At 62.3% G+C, this 19,454-nt stretch overlaps 1 protein-coding gene across 4 annotated transcripts in view; it reads left to right on the plus strand.

Moving 5' to 3' along the window:
• Window positions 1-13,439, plus strand: part of Pak4 (p21 (RAC1) activated kinase 4) — a 39,604-nt gene extending 26,165 nt beyond the window's left edge. For 3 of the 4 annotated variants that reach the window (XM_047529623.1, XM_047529625.1, XM_047529624.1), the window contains exons 2-10: window positions 2,606-2,679; window positions 3,766-4,001; window positions 6,645-7,103; window positions 7,266-7,700; window positions 9,064-9,197; window positions 9,522-9,648; window positions 10,659-10,784; window positions 11,938-12,072; window positions 12,527-13,439. In XM_047529623.1, coding sequence (XP_047385579.1) covers window positions 3,798-4,001; window positions 6,645-7,103; window positions 7,266-7,700; window positions 9,064-9,197; window positions 9,522-9,648; window positions 10,659-10,784; window positions 11,938-12,072; window positions 12,527-12,682 — 1,776 coding nt within the window. In that variant the 5' untranslated portion in view covers window positions 2,606-2,679; window positions 3,766-3,797 and the 3' untranslated portion in view covers window positions 12,683-13,439. The remainder of the gene's footprint in view (window positions 1-2,605; window positions 2,680-3,765; window positions 4,002-6,644; window positions 7,104-7,265; window positions 7,701-9,063; window positions 9,198-9,521; window positions 9,649-10,658; window positions 10,785-11,937; window positions 12,073-12,526) is intronic. The other variant, XM_047529626.1, reaches the window with a different exon arrangement.
• The last annotated feature ends 6,015 nt before the right edge of the window (window positions 13,440-19,454 follow it).

Here is a 19,454-nt window from a genome sequence, read left to right on the forward strand (position 1 = left end):
GCCCAGAATGGCCACTGCACCAAGGTTGGAGGGCGTCTGTGAGTTCCACTTCGGCACCTGCTCTGAGGTGTGGGTCCCCTCATGGTAGAGATGATGGTGTTGGTCCCGGAGCTGAGCCCAGTGAGCTGCATCTGGCAGCGGGGCTGGTTTCCTGCCTCCTTTCTGCCGCATGCAGCCATGCCAGAGGCAAGAAACGACAGAGCAGCCCCAGGGTCGGGTCTGTTAGCCCTGCACTGTGTGTCCTGCTGCCTGTGGAGGCCAGGACAGTCCAGATAGGAGGGGACTCCAGAGGGACCAGGGCACAAGAGGAAGGACAAGGTCTGGGCATCGGGAAGACGGAGGGCGCAGGGCCATGGCCAGGGCCAGCCTCGGAGATGACAACAGACAACCCAGCAGCCAGGCCACAGCCCTGGGCAGGACAGGTGGGCAGAGCCCAGCCTCTGCTGCCCGCTGCCCAGGTCCACATCCTGGCTGCCTCTCACTGCGACCCTGGACGTGGGGTTCCCCCTCTGGGTCTCGGTTTCTGCATTTGGGGATCGGGATCATGACAGTGCTTGTGTCTGAGGCTGGACGCAAGGACCAGACGCGATCGGGCTCGGGAGCAGGTGAGCACGCGCTGGCCTCTGCAGCTCGCATGGCCGCAGATGCAGGGTCAGACAGGCCAAGCTGACTTCTGCTCCCTCGCTGTCGCCTGGGCAAATGGGCTCTCCTCTCCGCCTTTTCCTTGTCCATGGCACGGACTTGTAGTGTCCCCTTCCTCCTGGGCCGGATGCTGGTTCAGTGAGGCATGTGGGTGAGGCGAGGGCTGGGCAGGCACTGCAGTCGGGCTGGCCGCTGTGGGTCAAGCTGGCCGGCGTGGAGCGCTCACTGGGTGCAGCTTGACTTGACCGGGCCCTGTGGACTGGGGGTGCCACCAGTGCCTCGTTCTCCTGAGTGAAGAACAGGCTGGACGTGAAGACAGGTCCCAGGACGCGGAGCACAAACTGGGGTGCCACGCTCGTGCGACTCCAGGGAGCAACTCTCATCATCTCCCTCTGCTAACGGGGGGAGACCGAGGCGCAGGGCAGAGTTGTGGCCTGGATTGTGATCGAGCTCCCTGGAGGGCTGTGTCGGGTCCCCCGCTTCACGGATGTGGTGAGGTCGCACAGCCACTAAGAGGGAGCCTGACTGCCTGGCTCTCAGGTTCCCAGCTGGCCAGCACTCCCCGTCCCTGCCCTCGAGGCCAGAACTTCTGATGGGGGAGCTGCAGGGCTTGGAACCGAATGGGTGGGGCTCCTGCCTGGTCATTATAAACATGGCCAGTTCCTCTGTTTGTCCTGTCCTCTGTGCTGTGCCCAGAGGAAAGGGGTGGCCCAGGCAAATATCCGGAGGTGTGCCCCTCTGCCCCCTTCCTCTGCAAGGTCATATGAAGGTGGCTTAAGGGGGAATGAATGGGGCTTGGGGCCCATGGGAGGTCAGGCCACCCTGGACAGCCCCACCCATCTTGGCTCTGAGTTCCTCCCACCTTGGTATCTGTCCCTCCCTCCCCTGGGTTTAGTGAGGGGTCACATGGCTGACTGTGCCTGCAGAGGCCGTGGGAGCTGCCTTAGTGTCCCCAGACAGTGGGAGAAGGAGCAGACAAAGAATGGAAAGTTCAAGATAAAGAACAGGCTGGACATGGGGTCACAGGACACGGAGCCGGAGCTAGAGTTCCTTGCAAGGGGTGGAGGTGGGGGACCGTCGAGGTTGTAGGGACAATCCTGGGAGCCGGGACTGGAGACTAGAGCTGAGCTGGGGAGCAGAGCGTGGCCAGGGCCACCAGGACCGACCAAGCGTGAACGGCTGGGAGGGCAGATAGTGTTTAGGAACTGGCCCTGAAGAGACCGCACAGGGGCTTGCTCACCCGCCTGGGGTCAGAGAAGGGGCTGGGGTGGAAGCAGAGGGGGCCCTGTCCCTCAGGTCTGCCTCACCACACACCTGGGCTCCCGGAGCCCAGAGCCTGCAGAGAAACAGGACCAGCCCGGGAACCCTGGCCAGGCCTGGCCCTGACCACCCGCTGGCCTCTGGGGACCAGCTGAGACAGGTTGGCTGGTGAGTCCCCACCCGCCTCCCACTGGGCTCCTGCTGCCAGACCGGTTCCCCTGGTCGGCTCTCCAGGCCGCCTCTCTGGCCAGGGCTGGCTGCCTCCCGCTCAGAGGTGCGCTCCAGGGTGGGGACACAGGGCTGCAGACCCTCTGCAGGTACCCTCTCACTGGGGCCATGAGACTGGGTGCCCCCTGTACCCAGCACTGGGAACCAGCTGGGAGCAGGACAGACGTCCTCACCAGAGCATCGCTCCTGTCCTGTTGCCTCAACTCCCACGTCCCCTCTTCCTTCCGAAGCCACCTCAGCCCACGCTGCCATCCCTCCCTGGCTTGGCCTGGCACACCCTGTGATCCCAGGCCTGACCACTCTGAGCTGTCACTATCTCGTCTTTCTGCCCCGTAGAGACACCCCATGAGGTCAGAGACTGTCTAGGTCACCACTGTGCCTGGCACCAGCCAGCCAAGAGCTGGGCACAGGGGAGGCCGCAGCGAGTTCCTGGAGTGAGTGGCGAGTGGACGGACGCTTTCTCCCTGTTTTACAGATGAGTAACCCGAAGCCCCGAGAGGAGACGTCACCTGCCCTTGGGCACTTCTAGCCCAGCCACCCTCAAACCAGGTCTGTGTGACTCCAGGGCCCAAGTGTTGGGACATCTGGGTGGGGGCTGCCCCGCAGCAGGGCGCCAGGGCCTGGGGCCCCTCCTCCACGGCTCCAGCGAGTCCTTCCTGCTGATGGTGGCAGCACTGGGTGTCGCCCATGCCCAGCCCTGAGCTGGGCACTTTGCCTGCTTGTTCGTTCCCCACGGCAGCCCTGTGGGTTGGGCCAGCACATGGAGGGCTTCAGCCATTTACCAGGGTCACAGGCAGCAAATGGCAGAGAGGGATTTGTTTTCTGGACACCTGGCTTCTCTGCCATCCTTTCTTGGGCTCCTGTAGGCTGCCACCATCAGCCTCCCCTTTTGGCCTATAACAAATCCCAGACCCTAAAGTCAGGGTCATGTCACAGTGAAGGTCCCTGGTGCCCTATCTGTCCATGACCGTTGGTGAAATCGCAGCTGAAGGAGGGCAGCATCTGGAGCCCAGGGTCAGGCCACAGGGGCAGGGGTGTTGGCCCAGTGCTCACGTGTGCCCGGCCCTGGGGTGGGACTTGGAGGCAACGGGGCGGACAGGCCTGGCCCAGGCAGGTGTTGTGCTGGAGGTGTGATGTAAATATTAGGCTAGGGGACACGAGAAGCCGCCCCAGACTTTTCGCAAGTTAAACTATCTCTGAAGGAGACGTGATGGAGGCTCATGGGACGTGGGGGCCGTTTTACTTGGGGTGGGGGAGGATTCGATGGCCGTTCAGGGCACCCACGAGGAGAGGACGGGAGCGTGGCGGGGGAGGGCGTCCCAAGCAGAGGAACTGCCACCGGAAGGCACTGAGTCTCGAGGGCTGACGTGTGGAGGTGAGACGGCGGGGTGTCACGGGCTGCCAGGAGGACACCAGCCCTGAGGGAGAAGAGCCGCAGGGCTGTGCCTGACCTGATTGCCCAGATGAGCCCAGGAGGGCCGGGATCCGGTCCCGGGAGACTCCTGCCTCCCGCCCTCCAGGTGGGAGGGGGTCTGGAAGTGGCCAGGGCGGAGGAGAGGCGGGGGAACAGGCAGGTGTGGGCGCGTGCCCACTGCCACCGACCTGCCACCACCGACCTGGTGCACCCTCCCGCAGGGGCCCCGCTCCAGGAGCCCAGGGCCGGCGCCATGTTTGGGAAGAGGAAGAAGCGGGTGGAGATCTCCGCGCCATCCAACTTCGAGCACCGCGTGCACACGGGCTTCGACCAGCATGAGCAGAAGTTCACGGGGCTTCCCCGCCAGTGGCAGAGCCTGATCGAGGAGTCGGCCCGCCGGCCCAAGCCCCTCATCGACCCGGCCTGCATCACCTCCATCCAGCCTGGGGCCCCCAAGGTACACCGCCACCCCACTGCCTTCCCGGACCCGCACCGCTCCAGAGCAGCCCAGCCCTGACCCCACACTCGACCCCTGACCCTTCCCGCATCCATGGCCCTGGCACTGACCTTTCCCGCTCCCCCACCCGCTTCCATGCTTACCCCAGCCCGAACCTTGCTGGTCCCCACACCTGCCTCCAGGCCCTGCCCTCACCCCAGGCCCCAGACCCCAGGCCCTGAGCTCTGTCATCCTGCCCCCAGACAGTGAGGCCACCAAGTGGTCCAGACTGGGATAGGGCGCACAGAGGAGGCAACCCAGGCCAGGGCCGAGAGGGAGCGTCTCAGACCAGCAGAGCTGCGGGCTGGAGAGGAGTCAGGCAGGCGTGGGAGGAGAGGGCCCCTGGGAAGACGGGGTTTCTGCCGTCTTGAGCACATTGACCAGGGTGGGACTGGAGCCGTGTCGTGGTCTCAAGGCCCATCCTCCTCTCCCTGACCCGCCTCTGTGTGAACTGAACTGTGGTCCTGATGCTGGGGAGGTCTGCAGCCAGGCTGCCCAGAGGTGCGGGGTGCCGTGGCGGGCTGGTAAAGCCAGCCTCAGAGAGAGGACTTTATTCCAAGCCGGAGGCAGGGAGTGTGGCTAGGTTTGTCCCCAGTGGGTAGAGATGGGCGTGCCTGTCACTCAGCAGACTGGCGCCCTGGCAGGCAGTGGTGACTCATCTTCTCCCAGTGCCCTGGCAGGGAGGAGACCCGAGGCCAGCAGGTTGACCTTGGACCCAGTGCTGAGTCTCAGCCTGGGGCCGCTGAGTGCGTACGCGGCCCTGCTCGGTGCGTCCCCTGCTTTGCCTTCTGTGCCTCCGCCTAGAAAGCCAGAGACGGCTCGTCCCGCACTGGGCTTTGGCTTCATGATGCGCACCAGCCACAGCCCAGCGGTAGCCGCCTCCGTGGGTGAGCGCTGGCTCTTCTGTGCCCACAGCTGCCCACAGCCCTCCACACCCACCGTGGCCACTTGCGTGCAGGTGTGCCCATTCTAGGTGGCTCTTCTTGCCATCCAGGAGCCCTGCCCTGCAGCCGGTCCACCAGGAGGAAGGGCACCTGTCTTAATTCACACCTGACTCAATCCAGCACTGTCCCCAGGTCCCATGGACTCTGTGTTTGCTGCCCAGGCCAGGTGTCTCCCCACTCCTCCCAGGGACTTCACCACAGCCCAGCCAGGCGGCCTCCTTGCTCTCCTGCCATCTTGGGACAAGGCCGGGCCCCAGGTTGGCAGCTGACGCCAGAAGGCAGGGCAGCAGCGGCCACCAGTGCTGTGTTTTGCACATTAGAGGTAGTCCTGGGCCCGTGTCGCTGCTGCCAAGATCAGCAGCATGAGGCCCAGCCCCCGTCAGCAGGTCCACTTCCTGGCTCATCGTGGCCTTTCCCCACCTGCCTCCTCCCTTCTCCCTGGATTATCATGTCTGCTGAGCACCTTCCGTGTGCCAGATGCTGCTCTAGGGACTGAGATGTCGCAGGACTGGAAACTAACAGGAGAAAACAGTTGCTGCCCCCAGGACCATGGCACCTGCAGAGCCCAGCAATGGACAGATGTGCTTACACTACCCCGGATTCAATCCCTAGAGAAAAAAGAAGGCCGGGAGCGCTGGACGCTGGTGGTGCAGCCTTGGCAGGGGCTGGGGGCCAGCCAAATCTGAGAAACCCGGTTTCGAGCAAAGACCTGAAGGCTGGGCAGGAGGAAACCCTGGGGCTGCTTGGGGAAGCTGTAGGTTCTAGGCAGAGAGAACAGCCAGTGTGGAGGCCCCGAGCCGGACTCGCATCTGGGGGGTTTATGTTTTGTTTTTCTGTACCAGGGATTGAGCCTAGGGGCGCTTAACCACTAAGCCACATCCCCAGCCCTTTTTTATTTTTATTTTGAGACAGGGTCTCACTGAGTTGCTTAGGGCAACCTTGAACTTGGGATCCTCCTGCCTCAGCTTCCTGAGCTGCTGGGATGACAGGTGCTGCTGATGTGTCTGGTGTTTTTGAAGAGCAATCAGGAGGCCATAGTGTGTGGAGCTCAGAGGGTGTAGGAGAGCCAGGACGCCACCCAGGGGCAGGCAGCGGGTGGCCAGGGAGGTTGAGGGCTGGGTGGACACAGAATGCGTTTGCACTTGCCATGCAGCCCCAGGGCCCTCTTGCCCTCCAGTTTGGGCCCAAGCATGTCCACTCTCCCTGCACCCCACCTTCAGCCTCCAGGGGAGCCGAGCTGGTTTGGGGGTTAGCAACCCTGGCAGCCTGCAGGGAGGAAGTGCCCAGCTGGGCCCTGATGGCCTCCTGTGATTGCAGCTCTCTTGTGCTGATCACAGGGTGGGGTGCCTCCCTCCTCCACCCCCGAGCAGAACTCCTCTCGGCCCAAGGAGCCAGAGGAAGATGGGGGCCTGCTGCTCAGGTGCCATCATCCGGGTCCTGGGGTGACGGCTGGCGCGGGAGTGCGCCTCAGCTCCCTTCCTGCTGCAGAGGCGTTGGGAGGGCTGTGGGCCCCGCCCCACCCCCACCCCTCATCACCCATGGCATCTCTTCATTCCGTCTCTGTCTTGTCTCTGTGTCGTGTCGTCCTGTCTGTCGGATGCACTTCCTGTGTCCCCTCCTCCTTGCCCGGCCCCCACCCTGCCATTGCCTGGGACCCCAGACCATCGTGCGGGGCAGCAAAAGTGCCAAGGATGGGGCCCTCACGCTGCTGCTGGACGAATTTGAGAACATGTCGGTGACACGCTCCAACTCCCTGCGGAGAGACAGCCCGCCACCCTCTACCCGCGCCCGCCAGGAAAATGGGATGCCTGAGGAGCAGGCCACCACAGCCAGAGGGGGCCCAGAGAAGTCTGGCGGCCGAGGCCGGGTCACCAGTCGCAGCGAGGCGGGTGGCAGCAGTGTTGACAGGCGGCGGGTGGGGCCCGAGAAGAGGCCCAAATCCTCCAGGGAGGGCCCGGGAGGGCCCCAGGAGTCCTCCCGGGATAAACGCCCCCTCTCCGGGCCTGACGTCGGCACCCCCCAGCCTGCCAATCTGGCCAGTGGGGCAAAACTGGCGGCCGGCAGGCCCTTTAACACGTACCCGCGGGCTGATACGGACCACCCGTCCCGGGGTGCCCAGGTAACCCGTCCCCTGCTGTCCCCTTCCCACTGTTTCCCCTGCCCACCTGCCAACCCCAGTCCACCCCTGCACATCACTCATCCTGACCACCGTGCGTCTGTCCCGCAGCTCAGCAAAAGCGGCCCTGGCCCCCCGCTCAGCCACCTCTCTCTTCTGTTTCAGGGAGAGCCTCACAGCAAGGCCCCGAACGGGCCATCAGCAGGGGCCCTGGCTGCCCCCCAGTCCTCCTCCCGGCCTCCCACCCGAGCCCACGGCACCCCCAGCCCTGGAGTGCTGGGTCCCCACGCTTCCGAGCCCCAGCTGGCCCCTCCGGCCCGTGCCCTTGCCACCCCTGCCGGGCCCCCTGCCCTTGGGCCCCCCGGGCCCCGCTCACCCCAGCGGGAGCCACAGCGAGTGTCCCATGAGCAGTTCCGGGCTGCCCTTCAGCTGGTAGTGGACCCTGGGGACCCCCGCTCCTACCTGGACAACTTCATCAAGATCGGTGAGGGCTCCACGGGCATCGTGTGCATCGCCACCGTGCGCAGCTCAGGCAAGCTGGTGGCCGTCAAGAAGATGGACCTGCGCAAGCAGCAGAGGCGCGAGCTGCTGTTCAACGAGGTGGGTGGGAGGCGCCTCGGAGGCCGAGTGCCAGAGCTGGGCTGCTGGCCCCTGCTTCCCCCGCGTTTCCGCAGCTGCGGCGTCCACGCTGCCCCACGGTGCCCACTGTGTCTCCATCCACTGCCAGCGCCCCACGCCTTGCACAGGGTCCTCGGGCCCACAGAAGCCCTTCCTCAGCATCCTCTGGGCCTTGCCCCCTGCCAAGGACCCGCTGGCCTACAGTGTCCCCTTCAGGGATAGTCCCCCTCTGCTTCCCTGTCCCCAGGAGGCCTTACCACCCCTGTCTCCGTGCAGCTCCTCCCCTCCCCTCCTACTCAGTCTCCTCCCCTGCCTCCTCGCTTGACGTCCCCCGAACCTTCCCCATACAAGAGCCAGGGCTGCCAGGTGTGGTGGTGCACGCCTTTAATCCCAGCGGCTCAGGAGGATCGCAGGTTCAAAGCCAGCCTTGGCAACTTAGTGAGACCCTGTCTCAAAATTTTAAAAATTATTAAAAAAAAAAAAAAAATAGCCTGGGGATGTGGCACGGTGGTTAAGCACATCCCTGGTCCCTCACCCCAGCAAGAACAGAGCCAAGGGGTGATTGGCATGTAGGCCAGCCATGTCCACCCGCTGTACAGACTCAGCACCCCCGGTGCTCTCAGGGTGGGGCCCTGGCCCCTTTGCTGCCCTTCCAGGTCCTTCGTGATCCAGCCCCAACTCGGCACTTGGTCTGGTTTCCTGCTCTAGCTCTATGGCCTTTTTCATAGGCAGCTCCTTACTCTGTCCCCAAGGGGTGTCTGGGTGGGAGAAGTGTCTCCCCTCCTCTGACATAGGAGTCCCCAGAGGAGCTCAGGTCAGAGTTGGAGGTCATGGGGCATGAACTGTCTTTCTGTCTCTGCACTTGCTCCCCCTAACCTGTTCCCCACCCCACTTGCAGCTGCACCCTGGGCCCCACCCACCCCATCCCCTGGGGTGAGCAGTGTCCCCACCAGCCCCAGGCCTTCCCCTGGCCCATCCTAGCCTGGAATTCCTCATCCCCACAGGGGCCTTTATTTGAACTTGAGATTCCTCTCAGCGTGCACTTGGGCTCTCCCACCTCCCCCTCCCAAGGCCAGCCTGATGGCCAGGGCCACTCAGACTAGCCCAGAGTTGGGCAGAGGTCAGGGTCAGAAAGCATGGGTGGTGCATGGGGTGAAGGGTGTACCCCAAATGGAGGAGTTAGGCCTCCAGCTGGCTTTGGGGTCTGCTGCAATCGGGCAGTGAGGAAGGCGACCCAGGTGACCCAGTGAGCAGAGGGAGCAGGGAGCCAGTCCTGTGTCAAGAGGGAGGGGAGGCTGGCTGCGGCCCTCCTCGCTGAGCCGCGGTTGCCCCGGTTGCCCGCCAGGTGGTGATCATGAGGGACTACCAGCACGAGAACGTGGTGGAGATGTACAACAGCTACCTGGTGGGCGACGAGCTCTGGGTGGTCATGGAGTTCCTGGAGGGTGGCGCCCTCACCGACATCGTCACCCACACCAGGTATGTGGCTGGCCGCACCCACCTGACCACCAGCCTGCTGGCTCCCAAGCTCCTGGCATGGACCTGTCCTGTGACAGGGCCACGTCCCCTCTAGATCCTGTGGGCAAGGCCCCACCGCAGAGCCAGCAGTGCTGTGCGGCCCCGGCATGGCGTCATGTCTTCCTAGATTCTTTCCCACCCCCATCAAGGCTGGTCTCTGCGTCCCGCCTGGACTCCTCAGGGTGGGGTGTGTCTTCTCAGATCCCCCCACACCCCAAGGCAGAGCCATGTCCCTCTCAGACCCCTGAGCAGGGCTCTGTCCGCCCCCGTGCCCCCGGCCCACAGGATGAATGAGGAGCAGATCGCCGCCGTGTGCCTGGCCGTGCTGCAGGCCCTGTCTGTGCTCCACGCCCAGGGCGTCATCCACAGGGACATCAAGAGCGACTCGATCCTGCTGACCCATGATGGCAGGGTAAGGGGCTCCACTACGATTCCCCAGGTCCCTCTGTGGTTGGGGGTACATGCTGACCCCCAATTTAGCAATGCAAGGAATAGTAAGCTGATCTGTTTCTCACAGAATAGTCCAGAGTCTGAGCCCAGGTCGCGGGGGGCCCAGGCTGGCCGGGCTCTGGGTCCGCACAGACCTGGACCCAGCACACTAGCCCTGGGCCCAGAGGGATGTGCTTAGGTCGACAGCTTGTGGCCATCTGCTTCTCCCTCTGCGGAAACCAGTTCCCAGACTAGCCCAAGCCTGTCTCCCCTGTTTTGGGCTGAGATTCTGAATCCAGGGCTGTGTGTGAGCCAGCCGGTACCCAGAACACGCATTTATGAGCCAAGGGGGACGTGATTTTCTTTGGGGAAGGAATCCTGGGGCCATTACATTCTTGCAGAAGTTGCGCCCCGCCGCACCCCAGGAAAGCGCAGCCTCTTCCCATGAGGGCGGAGGAGAGCACACTGTTTTCACAGTCTTGAGGTGGAAAATCCAAGACTCTTGACAGATGTGTTTGGGGAACATCTGTGAGCCTCCTGAAGTTGTGGGTGCCCCGTGAGAGCCTGTGATTTGGAAAGATCTATAGCTACCCTCAGGAGTCTGAAAGAGCCCGTTGTTCCAAATCCTCAGTTCTGTTGCAGAGGCGGGCTGTGTCCGTCTGCCTGTCTCCCCCACCACCCCTTACACACACACACACAGAGCCCTGTTACTTGTCTCAGTCCCCACCCCGCCTTTGGTATGTGCAGGACTCAGGTCACTTCCCCCAAGAGCCCCAGGGCGCCTGGTGTCCTCTATAGTTTGTTAGGACCACAGACATAGGAGCCTGAGGGCTCCCCAGCCGGAGGCCGAGCTCCCCAGGACTCAGCTCCAGAGCCCTGCTCTCGCCTCTGGCTGTACCGTGGAGCCAGGGTATCCAAGGCCAAGGAATGAGGCAGGCGGGCCTGCTGCCCCGTAGGCCAGCACCTCTGACCCTGTGCTCTCTGCTGCCCTAGGTGAAGCTGTCAGACTTCGGGTTCTGCGCCCAGGTGAGCAAGGAGGTGCCCCGGAGGAAGTCGCTGGTCGGCACACCCTACTGGATGGCCCCGGAACTCATCTCCCGCCTTCCCTACGGGCCAGAGGTGAGCCCAGCAGTGGCCCAGCTGTCCTGGTGACATCCCAGAACAGCCCTAGTGGTGGAGCTGAGGAGGGGCAGTCTGGGGAGGGGTTACCAGGGAGGGTGACGGAAGCGGGCAGCGTGCTCTTGTCACTGATGGAGGAGTGCTGGTTCTGAGCCAGAACCAGGCCATGGCGGTGGGAACAATGCTGAACAGAAGTGGCTGGGGTCCTGCCTGGCAGTGGGCCGGAGGCCATGGACGGCGGGGCTTCTGGCTGGTGTGGCCTGAAGGGTCTCACAGATGCTGTAACCGGGGGTTCACGTGAGAGGTGGGATTTCCATTCTCCATTGGAAAAGCCAGAGCTGGCTTCCTGGAGGCCAGCTTCCCTCAGTGGCCGCTCTCAGTGTTGCTGAGGGGTCACTCTCCTCTAGAGACTTGGCCACAGTCCCACCCATCCCATCCCGGCTGCTTACCTTGGCCTGTGTCCCTCTTCTTGTACCTGCTTGGCCCTGGGGACTCCTTCCTATTCAATCCACAAGATTTGACCCAGTGCCTGGCCATGAGAAAGGCATTCTGGGAAGCACATTGTGGGGGACCTCAGGCTGGAGTGGGGTCACATAGGGAGGGGAAGCTGCTGTGAATCTGAGGGGACATCTCAGAATGGCCTGTGAGTGACAGAAATCCTTACAATCAGATTTAGCAAAATGTGAAGACCGGGGATCCCAGCACTGTCCCCCACAGTGTTCCGTTCCCAGCCCCAGTCCCTCAGAGTGGCCTTTGCTCCAGCAGGGACACATCTCTCCCTTATGAGCCTCAGTGTTGTCCGGATGTTTTAGCTGAAGTCCCAGGACGAGCTCTGGCTCAGCTTGGGTCACATGCCCCATGCCGAACCAATCCCTGTGTCCCCACCGCTCATCTGGCAGCCCAGGTCATGGACCCACCTGGGACCTAGTGTGTTGAGGCAGGCGTCTCAGCAGAGGAGGCCCGAGTGCAGTTAGCAGAGAGCAGGCGGGCAGCACCTCGGGGCTCCTGGACGGGAGCACGTGGCATCGGGCCACCAGACTCCCGGGGATGCTCAGGGTCCAGGGAGGCGAGGGCGGAACCGGATCATCACTCCCTGGGCTTCCCTGGGGACTGGCGTCCCTCCCCGGCCAGCCCTACTGTCTCTTCCTCCCAGGTGGACATCTGGTCGTTGGGGGTGATGGTGATTGAGATGGTGGATGGGGAGCCCCCCTACTTCAATGAGCCACCCCTCAAAGCCATGAAGATGATCCGGGACAACCTGCCGCCCCGACTGAAGAACCTGCACAAGGTGGGCCCTCCCGGTGGGGGCTGTGAGGGGCACCCAGCCCCAGCCTCCTGTGCCAGCAGGTGTGGGGGGACCGAGCCCAGGCGGGGACAGCAGCGTCTACAGGGCCCCTGCACTCTCGCCATCCACAGAGGTGCTGAATACGTGCCACACAGCCCCGCGCCACCCCAGATGGGTCTGCTCACTTAGAGGCAGGGGACGGGGGACAGGCCTTCCCGGTCGAGGACCCACTCCTTGAAAATAGACTGCCTCAGGCCTTGCTGCGGCCACGTCCTCCCAGACCACAGACGTGGGGAGGAAGCGAGCCCTGGAGTCCGTTGGGTGGGCCGCCCAGCTCGAGCTCAGAACACCTCCACCCCCTGACAGCACGTGCCAGGCGCACCTGCGGAGGAAAGGGTGCCTGAAGGAAGTGGACCCAGTGCCGGCCATCCCCTGACCCTGCCTGCCTCCCCCACAGGTGTCGCCATCCCTCAAGGGCTTCCTGGACCGCCTGCTGGTGCGTGACCCAGCCCAGCGGGCCACCGCGGCCGAGCTGCTGAAGCACCCGTTCCTGGCCAAGGCAGGGCCACCCGCCAGCATCGTGCCCCTCATGCGCCAGAACCGCACCAGATGAGGCCTGGCACCCTGGCCCTGAACCAAAGAGCCCCTTGGGTCATCCTGCCCTGCCGGAGGCCAGTAGGGCACCGTCCCCCAGTCCTCCCAGCCCACGAGACACTCATGTGGCGCCACCCTCCTCACTGGGGGCTTTGTGGGACCCTACTACTGAACTCTGGTTTTGGACTTTGTGACCCTTAGAAACACAGGGCCTTGGAGCAATCGAGGCTCCTAGGACCCCCACCCTTGGGACAGGCCCTCCCTGTGTTCCGTCTGCAGGAAGGAAGGCGGCCCGCCCATCACTGGAAATTGCAGCAGGGTCGCTGCGGGCAGATAACACCAGGAACCAGGGGTGTGCGCGTGCGTGGGAGTCTGCTCTCTGAAGTCCAGCTCCTCTGTCCTCAGCCGCGGGTGGGCGTCTCTGAGACCTTGCCTGGCATCCAGCCTCCCCTGAGCCGTTGTGGAGGTCAGCCTGAATGTCTGAAGAGTGGCCTTTCTCCAGAGCCCTGCACAGGCTGTGGCCGGAGGGGAGACGGTCAGGCCTCCCCGCAGCCCCAGCCTCGGCAGCACATGACTACTGCACCAGGACAGCCTCCGTTTTCTAGAAATCTATTTATATTGTCATTTTATAACACTAGCCCCTGCCCCCACGTGGGGCAGTCGATCCTTGTCCTATGGGGTGGCACAGGGACAGAACCACTGCCTGAAGATCAGGTTCCTGCCCCCGCCCTCCCCCGCCAAGTCGTTTTACTATTAAAACGTTTTCTTGTTTTGTGTGCTGTGTGGACGGTGGGTGCCGCGGGCCCCGCCTGGCTGCTTGGGGTGGGAATTTGTGGGCAGGGGCAGCCCAGGATGCTGTGGCTGATAATGCGCACCCAGGCCCAGGTGGCGCTGGGACAGCCTGCCCAGGGGGCAGCCAGCCAGAGAGAGTCCAGGAGCTGCAGTCGCCCAGTTGCAGCTTCCGGAACTTAAGGCTGTCCTGCGTGTGCTGTGGGCCATGAGAGGCCTCCGCAGACTGGCCAGTAGGCTGGCGGCCCGGGGCGGCTGGCCGAAGCCCAGTGATCTGCAGGCGCAGCCTGAGCTGCTTCCGCTGCCACCAAGGACCTAGCCCAGGCGGGTGGGGGAGCGCCTGCTCTGAGTGCCCATCCAGTGTCCTCCCCGGCACCCAAGCGGCAGAGGCAGAACGGCCAAGCCTCCGGCCCATGGGTTCCAGCTGGGGACAGAGTCAGCCGAACAGTGCAGGAAGCCGCCGCTGCCGCGTGAGGACGTCCTTGAGGCCGGGGGGTGCGTTCGGGAAAGATGGGCCCAAACTGGCAGAAGGTGAAGTAGGAAACAGGAAAAAGCAGAAGGGCCGGACGCAGCGCTGGCTCCTCCAACCACCGCAGCAAAGTCCAAAAGTGACCGTCTGTAGCCCCAGAGCGAGTGAAGCTCTGGGCTCAGGCACCTCGCAGCACTGGGGAGCGGGCGTCCCATGCTGGGCGAGTTGTTCCCCAAAACAGGGCGGGAGGGCCCTGAGACCAGGACTCCAAAGCCAGCGGGGCAGAACGCCCCCGCGCCGTGGCCGCCCGCCCTGGGGACCACACTAGGCAGTGCCCGTGCTCCACGAAGTCACTAGCAGTCACACTGGCTCCACGGTGGGAAGACAGTCCTGGGTGGGGAGGGAGCTGCCGAGGCCCGTCCTCCGCACTGCCTCCCACTGCTGTCCCGCGGGAGGGCTCCCAGGCAGCAGCCCTGGCGGGTCAGGGACACGCAGCCCCTGGCTGTGTGGGCGCAGCAGGTGGAGGTGAGCGGCGGGGAATCTGCACTTGAGGCGGAAGGTGCCGAGCTGCTCCCTCCCACCCACGTGCCTGGGGACAAGGAGTCACTTGCACAGACCCTGGAAGGCCCCCTCGCCTCTGCTGTGGCCAGAGCCCAGTGGCTCCTCCTGCTTGCATCCTGCGCTTCAAGTGCCTCCTGCTGGCAGAGCTGGCGAGGGTGCGTGCAGAGCGGCACCTCAGGCTGAGCCGAGCGGGAGCCTTCAGAGGGCAGTGCGCGCTGTCCAAGTGTGATCGGCCAGGCCCCCCACTCCACCAGCAGTGACCGTCTGCTCAGCTGGCCAGGTGCCGCGATGCTCAGGCCCAGGTCCAGACGGAGGTCGGAGGTGGGTTAGTCAGGCTGCAGGCCAGGGGCGGTTACAGAGGCCCCAGTGAGCCATTTAAACAGGTCCAACCAGTCCTGCTCGAACTGCAGCTCGGGACCAGCAGCAGCCCTGGGAACGGAGAAATGCAAATTTCTGGGGCCCACCCCAGGCTGATTCAGAAACTGGGTGGAACCAAGCAATCCGTACCCCCTGACCATGCTGGGAACTGAAGACGGGGGTGCTCTACCGCCGAGCTGCATCTCCAGTCCTTTTTACTTATTTTGAAGCACTGAATGACTGGCCTCCAACTTGCAATCCTCCTGCCTCAGCCTCCTGAGTCTCTGGGACTACAGGTATGTGCCACCATGCCAGCAGCAGTCTATAGTCCCGGCCTGTTCAAGTGTGGAACCCCCTGAGGCCCACACTGCTCTGTGGGGCCACCAGCCGTGCAGGATTCTGCCCTTCTGAGGCATCAGAGTCCCAGTGACCTTCCACCTTGATCCTTCATCCTGGAAGTGGCGCTGCACATGGGATAAGGTACAAATGGCCTCCACCACCACAGAGGGGCAGGAGAGACGAGGCTCTACCCCTTCAAGGGCTTGACCAGAAGTGCATCATTTCTCCATTGGCCAACGCTCAGTCACACAACTGTGCCCAGACGCAAGGCAGGCTGGGAAAGGTAGTCTTTACTCTGGACAGCTTTCTATCCCGCTAAGAATTCCATTGCTCGGGAATTGTGATTCTTCACCCCTGTGGTTCGTTGAACTTTCTTGGCCTCACTGAAATTTTCACTTAATGACACAACAGGGAACCAAGAGGCAGAGCCAGATTCATGCAGAAGCTTCCTAGGAGAGGACGACCCCACCAGTCAGTGGGGGAAACCGGTAAGGCAGACAGAGCCTGTAATCCCAGCAGCTCGGGAGGCTGAGGCAGGAGGATTGCAAGTTCAAAACCAGCCTCAGCCAAAGTGAGGCACTAAGCAACTCAGTGAGACCCTGTCTCTAAATAAAATACAAACTAGGGCTGGGTATGCGGCTCAGTGGTTGAGTGCCCCTGAGTTCAATCCCCCGTAACCAAAAAATAAATAAAAATGTATAAGGACTGGGACGCGGCTCAGTGGTGAATCACTCTTGGATAGATATACGAAAAAGAAATCCAGGTGATTCCACGTGCAGCCAGGACGGAGCACGGGAGGGGCGAACACGGGGCCGCCTGGCAGTTCCCTGCCCCGGTGACTGACTCCTCGTTGATGCCACGTGTCACGCCTGCCTCCTGGCAACACCCCACTACTTATCAAGAAGATCCATTTCACAGATGTGGAGACTGAGCTCTGTGGAGGAAAAGGGTCTGGCCCAGGAGTCCCGGCCGGGAGGGCCAACGGTGGGCTGGGGTGGAGCTGCCTCCCCCGTCCCAGGAGCCTCACATCCAACATCCCCGTGGCAGGCAGGTGACAGGAGTAGCAAGCGGGTGAGGAGGGCCCTGAAGTGCGGGCCAGACATGCAGGGCTGTAAGGGCACCTCCCAGGTGCCAGGTGCTCCGACTTTATTACTTTTGAGGAGCCCCCACTTCCATGCTAGAGCTCTTAGAGTTGAAAGGACCCAATCTCGTGGACAGGAATAGTCAGGCGCCATCGAGCCCTCCTGTGCCCAGGGCCTTTGCTGACCCCTGGTTCGGTGAGTGGACTGAACGGCGCCCCCCAAAGACACGTCCTGGAGCCCGCGAGTGTGGCCTTTGTAGAGAGGGCCCTGCAGGATGTCCGGGGAGCGGCCTGCCAACTCCTCGGCTTCCCAGAACGAGGAGCCTGAACCGGGAACGGGGACCACAGCTGTGGCCCAGCAAGGACCAGGTAGGGCAGGGCCTGGGTCCTGGGTTGGGCTGGGGCGTCCCTGCACATACGATGCCGCAGGGGTGACTATACCAACGGAGGGACCGCAGGTGTGGGCAGAGGAGAGCCAACCCCTCCCTTCCCAGCTGGCCGGTCCCTTCCGGGGCCCAGGAGCCGGCTCGGGGAGGGGCCGTTGGTCCCAGGATGGGGGACGGAGGGGCGGTTTGGGGAGGTGCGACAGCTTGGGTCTTCCTCCAGAAGACCAGGGTCGTCCCTGGGAGTCCGGGACCTGCTGTTTCCTACCCTTTCTCCCCGACTCTCCTTCTTCCTGCTGCTGAATCTTGTTCATTATTTGAACAGGTGCCCCAAGCCCGTGGCAGAGGGGATACATGGAAAAGCCGACCTCCCTCCCTGTCTCCCCACCCGCCCCCTCTCAGTTCCCCTCCCCAGGACAGCCACTGGTACAAGCGTCTGTGTCTCCTTCCAGAAAAGCAAGTGTGCATGGGAAGTATCGCCTGCACGCGCAGACAGACAGGCTGTGCTTGGCATAAGTGTTGGCATAATGCCCGCGGACTAACAGTGCATCTTGGTGGTTGTTCCTTGGTGGTACATGAAAAGCAGCCTGGCTCCTGATCATGGCTGTGTAGTATTTCACGGCACAGATGAACCTGGACAGAGGCAAATCATGCCGTTGGTGGACACAGGAGGAGCTTGTGGTTGCTGGCCTTTCTTAGCTCGTCTGGCACACATTTATCCAGCACCCCTACGCTTCCTCTGGATGTCACCTGCCCTGTGCCCCAGGGCATCTCTGATCCACTGGACCCCTCTCTGGTTCTGATCATCCCCACGTGGGTCTCTGTGTCTCTCTCTCTTTAAGTCTCTCTGCCTCAGCCTGGCTGGCCCTTTCTCTTTCTCCGTTTATCTCTTGCTCACTCAGACTTTTTTTTTTAACCAAGGATTGAGCCCAGTGATGCTCTACCACTGAGCCACATCCCCAGGCCTTTTTTTTTTTTTTTTTTTTTTTTTTTTTCAAAAAATATTTTTGGTTGTAGGTGGACACAATAACTTTATTTTATTTATTCATTTTTTACGCAGTGCTGAGAATTGAACCCAGTGCCTCACACATGCTAGGCAAGTGCTCTACCACTGAGCTACAGCCCCAGTGCTCTTCATATTTTGTTTTGAGACAGGGTCTTGCTAAGTTGCTGAGGCTGGCCTCAACCTTGCGATCCTCCTGCCTCAGCCTCCCATGCCACTAGGATTCCAGGCGTGCACCACCATGCCCAGCACTCGGACTCTATCTTTGACTCTGGCTCTGGCTCTTCTGAATCCGTCCCTCCTCCTCTCTTGCCTCCTTCCGTCCCACCTCACCTCTGCCTCTCTGTCACCCCTGAAAGGCGACACTGGCTCACTGCCCTGCCATCCCACCACCAAGCACTCAACCCAGCCTGCCTTGCTTCCACTGGGACAGGGATGCAGCTTCCCGCCCCTGTCGCGCTGGTGGGGAGCCCAGGATCTGCTCCCCGAGGACCCGTCTTGGGATGTGCTGGTGTCTGGGTGACACAGTGGGGTAGCCTTGGTTCCTCGACGGAAAGGTCCACTCCTCCTGGTCTTGTCCTCCCTGCCCAGCAAACACAGCCGCAGCCCAGGCCAGCCCCGAACTGGGGACAGAGCCAACATACCTGCCCAAGGCCCTGGCCTGGTGACGCTGACGTTCTGGCAGGAGGAGCCGGATCGTGGCCCAGCCATCATTACCATGCACGCGGGCGTACTTCTGGGGCACAATATGTGCAAGAAAGGACGGGGTGTGGTGACAGAGAAAAGCAGAGGGAGGAGTTTGACTGGGCTGGGAGGACCCCGTGAGCCGGCAGGGAACAACCACCAGGCATGTTACGAAGTGCCAGTTGAGTGGAGATGAAGGCGACTGTGGCAGCAGCGACGGGGAGGCCATTTGGGCTGAGGGGCGGCGTGTGCAAAGGTCCTGAGGCAGGCAGGAAGCTGGAGGGGTCCAGGACCAGCAAGGAAACATGGGTCACTGTGAGCACAGGACAGGGTGTGGCACAGGCCACTCAGGCAGGAGTCAGGGAACAAAGGCTAAGTCCTGGGGAGCCATGCCTTCCAGAAGGCAGGTCCTTTGCCACGGACACACATGATCACGGTGGCCCTGTCATGTCCAGGCAGCCTCTGCTTCTGCAGAGTGGTTCCTGTTCTGGGGCGTGTGTGCGTGCGTGTGTGTGTGTTGGGGGAATCAAACCTGGTGCCTCTGCCAGCACAGTGGAACCTCGGGTGGGGTGCCAGCCCAGCACATCAGCATTATCTTGGGACTCATTAGAAATGCAAGTTCTCGTTGGGCCCAGTGACACCCCTATAATCCCAGTAAGTCAGGAGGCCAGGGCAGGAGGATTCCAAATTTTAGGCCAACCTCAGCAACTTAATGAGACCCTGTCTTGAAATAAAAAATAAAAAGGGCTGGGGCTGGGGCTGAGGGGTGAAGCACCCCAGGCTCAGTCCCCAGTTTACAAAAAGAGGCCAAGTCTCAGGCGCACCCAGGAGCACCGGGTCGGAAACCCAGGGAAACAGGGTGGAGGCCGGCAGTCCAACAAGCTCTCCAACTTCAGAACTGAGCTCAGCCCTCCTGCCTGCCGAGCCTCAGCACCCTCCCCTGAGCGTCCCCGACCGCAGTGGGTGAACGGCGGCCCGCGGCCCGACCCCTGGGACCTGGGAGTGCTACTTTATTTGAAGAAAAAGTTCTTTCTAGATACAATTTGGCGAAGCACCTTGAGGCGAGCTCAACCTGTCGCCCCTGGATCATCTGGTCGACCTGCCACACAGTGACGAGCATCCTTA

The sequence above is a fragment of the Sciurus carolinensis genome, chromosome 16 (genome assembly GCF_902686445.1).
Source record: "Sciurus carolinensis chromosome 16, mSciCar1.2, whole genome shotgun sequence".
Lineage (NCBI taxonomy): Eukaryota > Metazoa > Chordata > Mammalia > Rodentia > Sciuridae > Sciurus > Sciurus carolinensis.